General features: G+C 37.0%; 1 protein-coding gene across 1 annotated transcript; it reads right to left on the bottom strand.

The window, feature by feature from the left end:
• Positions 1-2,475: 2,475 nt before the first annotated feature.
• On the bottom strand, positions 2,476-5,529 carry LOC111406711. Its single transcript, XM_023036091.1, has 8 exons — positions 5,324-5,529; positions 4,646-4,810; positions 4,254-4,395; positions 3,730-3,897; positions 3,339-3,600; positions 2,814-3,140; positions 2,649-2,714; positions 2,476-2,531 (listed from the first exon to the last, which is right to left on the bottom strand). Exons 1-8 carry the CDS (start codon positions 5,527-5,529, stop codon positions 2,476-2,478), a joined length of 1,392 nt encoding a protein of 463 aa, XP_022891859.1.
• Between the last annotated feature and the right edge of the window lie 392 nt (positions 5,530-5,921).

Below are 5,921 nucleotides of genomic sequence, written 5' to 3'. Positions count from 1 at the left end.
AATTGTTACTAACTAAAGACACAAAAAGAAAAGCAAAAAATAAAATCAATAAAAAAGAAAAAATAAATGGGGTAGGGACCTACCTGATCTCGCTTTAATCAGGTATGGGTATAAGGTAAGATAACAAAAATATTCGACGGGACAGAGGTGAGAATGGTTGACCCGTCCCATACTCGTCTCATTGTCATCCCTAAGTTGGTATAGTTGTTATATTTAATCGGTAGTGTATGCAGTGGAATCAAGTTCTCATATATCGTATCAGTATTTTAGACACCGGATTCACACTTATCGTATTTGACAATTGCTTACCGTATTTGGCAGCTGCTTACCGTATTTGACAGTACAACTCACTGTATTTGGTAGTGCAATTCACCGTATTTGGCAGGCAGTCACCGTATTTGGCAGAGAATTAAACACAGAATTTTCACAACTATTTGTTTTCATACAATGACTTTAGATAACATAGAATTTAGTGTTTGTTTTCATAAAATTTGCACAAACACAATTTCAAAAAAAAATTCAAATAATTTTTTTCTTAATTTTATTTTTTACAAATTACTTAGATACAGACAGCAATATAAATTTCAGAAAGCTAAATAAAATCTGAAAGCATGTAAATCTGCAAATAATTAAAGCACAGATACTCAAACCGGAAGCATATAAATTTGGAAATAAACTTTTAACCCCGAGGCCTGTATAAATACAGTTTCCTTAAGACAAATTCGTCCCCTCACCGTAGTGTTAGAGGTTTAGTTCAAGCGCCTGTCTCCCAGGATACAACGATAACCAGCAGAATCCGAGCACTGCGGTTCTACTCCGACGAACTGGGCGAATGTTCGAACAATATCACTTTACTGGAATGGACACAGGAGGAGACAGAAAACAAGGCAGACGAAAATTGCAGTGTATAAACTACTGGAAATTGAGTGAAATTATACAGACTGAATCCGACCATTAGTTTCTGCATTAACCATTGTAGTTTTCGAAGTTACACTTCGATTTCAACCATTGGAGTTTTAAGAGTTTCAAACACTCAAAAGTCATTTGAAAAAATCACAAAAAAATGTAAAACGCAGACAATTCAAATTGGCCAGTTTTTGCTCTCTTCGGTCCGACATTCGTGTGCGCAGGTCGCGCCTACACCTAAGTTCAAGGTCCGAAGGCTATTTCTGTCCGTGATTTGCACCCCCTGCGCGCGCACGTGGAGAGAGCATCTATGCTACACATGATCACACCATTCCAATGCATAGTCATATATAAAGTGGTTTTGGTTTCCATGTTTTTCCTATGTGGGACAAAGTTAACTGTAGTTTTCCCACCAAAATAGACCATTTTCAATGGTCCACTTTAAACTCTAATTTTTCATTCACCCGAGCTTCATTTCTGGCAAATAAATACATCACTTCGATGTTCTCGCGGAGGAGAGCACATATCAACTTTGATATTTCAAATTGGACCAACGGGTCCCATCGAAAATTGTGCCAAAAGTGATCCGCTCATTCATTTTTCCAACAATCCCCCACATGAATGAAAATTGGGAGAAACAGGAAACGTGAGACATAAGACTTGGTGATAAAGTTCAACGGTTGAAACCTGCACAGGATAGGTAGGTGTTACCATTTGAACCTTCCCTTGTGAAAGCATATTTACTTTACTGACTGACCAGTAGGCGCGATGTCTTTGAACTGTTCTGCCGTTTGTGTAAACGATGATATACTTCACACAGGATTCTTCCTAACACCCTTCAGTTTTCATTATTATGTTTGTTTTGGCCATAAACATATGCCTGGTTCTGTGAGAATTTATAAGAATTGAGCCCCACACAATTCTCTTAGAAGCGGCCCCACTTCTTTCTCACATAGGTGATTTTTTATTACAAGTAATCCGCATTACTTGGCTCGATTTTCGACGCGTAAGAATCATTAAAGACCTATTGCTTAACCTTCATCCTTACGGGCATCACTGTTATATCATAGGAATGGACATGAGGTGATACCCCACAGTGATTTTATCAAGTCTTTACAGTTAGGTTGTCCCTTTGAACCTAAATTTTGGGATCTCCAGTCAACTAGGTTGGGTTTTCTTTGTAATGACTTATTCTTTCAAGGGCTTGAGTTCCATTCCTTTCGCTGATTTCCCAACTAACTCTCTATTTAACCCTTTGGTTAGCGAATCCGCAATGTTATCATTTGACCTAACATAGTGAATTGTGATAACTCCAGTTGAGAGTAGTTGTCTAATGGTATTGTGTCTACGACGTATATGTCTCTACTTACCATTGTACATGTTACTCTGTGCCCTTCCTATTACTGATTGACTGTCACAATATATGTAAATTGCAGGCACAGGTTTGGACCATCTTAGAATATCCTCTAAGAAGTTGTGCAACCATTTGGCGTCTTCATCACATTTATCTAGGGCTATAAACTCGGATTCCATCGTAGATCTGGCTATAACCGTTTGATTAGAGGATTTTCACGAGATGACAGTACCTCCCAAAGTGAACACATATCCACTGGTAGACTTTGAATCTTTTATATTAGATATCCAATTAGCATCACCGTATCCTTCAATGACCGCTGGATGTCTGGTGCAGTGTATTCCATAGTCACGAGTATATCTTAAGTACCTCCATATTCTTACTATACCTTTCCAGTGATCATTTCCTGGATTACTCGTATATCTACTCAATTTACTGACTGTGTAGGTTATGTCTGGTCTTGTACAACTCATTAAGTACATTAGACTTCCAATAATCCTCGAGTATTCGACTTGAAAGACACTTTCACCCTTATTTTTGGATAGATGTTGACTTGTATCTATCGGTGTTCTGGCCAAACTACTATCATCCTTACTGAACTTTTCCAAAATTTTGTCCAAATAATGTGACCTGCTTAGAACAAGCCCATCTAATGTTCTTGAGATTTTAACTCTAAGTATAACATCGGCTAAACCCATGTCTTTTATATCAAATCTCGAATTTAATATATTTTTAGTGGATTCAATCATCTTATTATTACTACCAACAATAAGTATGTCGTCAACGTAAGGACATAAAATGATATAGCCATCTTTAGTGTCTTTGACGTAAAGTATCAGAACTATCGCAAGTATCACCCTAATAGATGTTATTCTCGTAACTGGAGAATACGTATCAAAGTAATCAAGGCTTTCCCTTTGTTTGTAACATTTTATTACTAATCTGGCCTTGTACTTTTCGATAATTCTATCTAGTTTCATTTTTCTTTTGAAAATTCATTTGTAGCCTAGTGGTTTGCATCCAGGAGGAAGATCCATTAGCTCCCATGTATGATTTTGCAGTATGGAATCTATTTCACTTTTAATGGCATCTTTCCATTGAGATCCTTCCGAGAAAGTCACAGCTTCTTGATAACATTGAGGTTCACTTTCTAGCATATAGGTCAGAAAATCAGGATCATAAGACTTTTCTGTCGTTTCCAGTTTGCTGCGTCTAACCTCAGTCTCTTCTTCTAATTCTTCGTCTTGACTATTTTCAGTCATTGTCTCATATGTTTGTTTAAAGGAGCTGGCTTCCTCTTTGGACCTGTATGAAAATACTTTTTCAAAGAATGAAGCATTCTTCGATTCCATTATCGTGTTTTTGTGTATGTCTAGAATTTTTGAATCATATACAAGAAATCGATAAGCACTGCTATTATGTGCACAGCTAATGAAGACACAGTCTATAGTTTTCGGGCCTATCCTTACCTTCTTTGGTATTGGAACAACCACTTTTGCAAGACACCCCCACACTCGGAAATGTTTATAGGTAGACTTTCTTTCTTTCCGTAACTTATAAGGGGTCTTTTCCGATTTCTTTCGGGGCACCTTATTTAAAAGGTAATTTGCTGATAACATAGCTTCCCTCCACATGTTCTGAGGTAACCCAGAACTTACTAGCGTTGCATTTATCATTTTTTTAAGGTACGATTTTTTCATTCAGCTACACCGTTTTGTTGCGGTGAATAAGGTGCAGTGATTTCATGTATGATTATGTGTTGTGCACAGAAATCGACAAACGATGCTCTATACACACCATCTCGATCACTCCATAGTACCTTAATTTTCTTATTAAGTTGAGTTTCAACTTTATTCTTATAGAGAACAAATTTCTCTGTAACTTCATCCTTGCTTTTAAGCAGATACACATAGCAGTATTTTGTGCCATCGTCAACAAAAGCAATAAAATACTTGTTGTCACCTCTTATTTGTACAAGTTTTAAGTCACAAACATCACTGTGAATTAAATCAAGTAGTTCCGTGTTCCGTTCAACTGACTTAAAGGATGACCTTGTCAATTTTGTCTCAATACAAGTTTCACACTTATGTTCAGAATCATTATGGAACTTGGATATGCAATTCGAGTTAACTAGTCTACATAAAGTATCATAGTTAATATATTCTAATCTACCATGGCACAAATTGGAAGACTCAGAGCAAATAGGCAGAAGAATTTGCTTTATTTATCTTTTGTTTCACAACATTACATTCAACTTAAACATACCGTCAGAAATATAACTTTTTCCGACAAATATTCCACTTTTTGATAAAATGACTTTATTTGACTCAAATATAATATGAAAATCATGCATATTTAAAAGCGATCCGGACACTAAATTCTTACGAATTTTCATCACATAGTACATTGTTGAGAGTCAGCTCTTTTCCCGAGGTCATCTTTAGAATCACCTTTCTCTGACCCTTAATTTCAGAGGTTGTTGAATTTTCCATGAACAACTTCTCCCCGTTCTCAATTGTTTCGAATTCTTTCATCTTCTTCTTTGGCATTCTGCACTTCGAAGACTTGTGGCCTACTTTGTCACAATTGAAGCATTTCCCTAGAAATTTCTTCTTAGAAATTCCACATTTTGGTCCGTGCTTGGTCTTTTTTCCTTCGGATAGCCCAAACTTGTTTTTGTAAGTCTTACTGCTTTGACCATGGTCCACAACATTGGCTTTAGCCATACCAGGATTGAACCACTTCTTTTCTGAACTTTTGTTGTCTTCTTCAATTCGAAGTCTAATAATAAGTTCTTCAACGTTTATTTCCTTTCGTTTGTGTTTCAAATAGTTTTTGAAATCTTTCCATGCGGGGGATAATTTTTCAATAATTGCTGCCACTTGAAAGGTTTCACTCAACATCATCCCCTCAGTATGAATTTCGTGAAGAATCATTTGGAGTTTTTGTACTTGACTGATAACGGTTTTGGAGTCCACCATCTTATGGTATAGGAATTTGCCGACTATAAACTTTTTAGCTCCGGCATCCTCAGTTTTGTATTTTCGGTCCAAAGACTCCCACAACTCCTTAGCAGTTTTTATCGTGCTATACACATTGTATAGCGTGTCTGCTAAACTATTTATAATGTAGTTTCGGCATAAAAAGTCCGAATGCTTCCAAGCATCAAGTGCACTGACTGCTTGAATATCTCCTTCTCCTTCATTGAGTACATGAGCAGTCTCGGTCAAGAATCTCGCAAGATTCAAGGTGGTCAGGTAAAACAGCATTTTCTACCGCCACCTCTTGAAATTCAAGCCATTGAATTTCTCCGACTTCTTTCCATGATTAACCGGAATAATAACCGTTTGGCCAGTTGTTGGAGCCACATTTTGACTCACGACACGACTGGGCAAGTTAGCCACAGCAGAGCTTGGCCCTTGAGCCCTAGTAGAGCCCACAACTTGATTTCCAGTTGGAAAGTTTGGGTCACATCCATGTTGGTTGGTTCGGCAACCATTTCTGAAAATGAAACAATTATTAGTTTCCAATAAACAAATAAACTTATTTACTATCAATATGTATTAAGGATTTGTCTTAGGTTTGTTGTTATATTTAATCGGTAGTGTATGGAGTGGAATTGGGTTCTCATATACCGTATTTGTGTTTTAGACACCGAATT

Source organism: Olea europaea, chromosome 12, assembly GCF_002742605.1.
Source record: "Olea europaea var. sylvestris chromosome 12, O_europaea_v1, whole genome shotgun sequence".
Lineage (NCBI taxonomy): Eukaryota > Viridiplantae > Streptophyta > Magnoliopsida > Lamiales > Oleaceae > Olea > Olea europaea.
The sequence above is the reverse complement of the archived record's forward strand: the minus strand, read 5'-3'. Positions and strand labels throughout refer to the sequence as shown.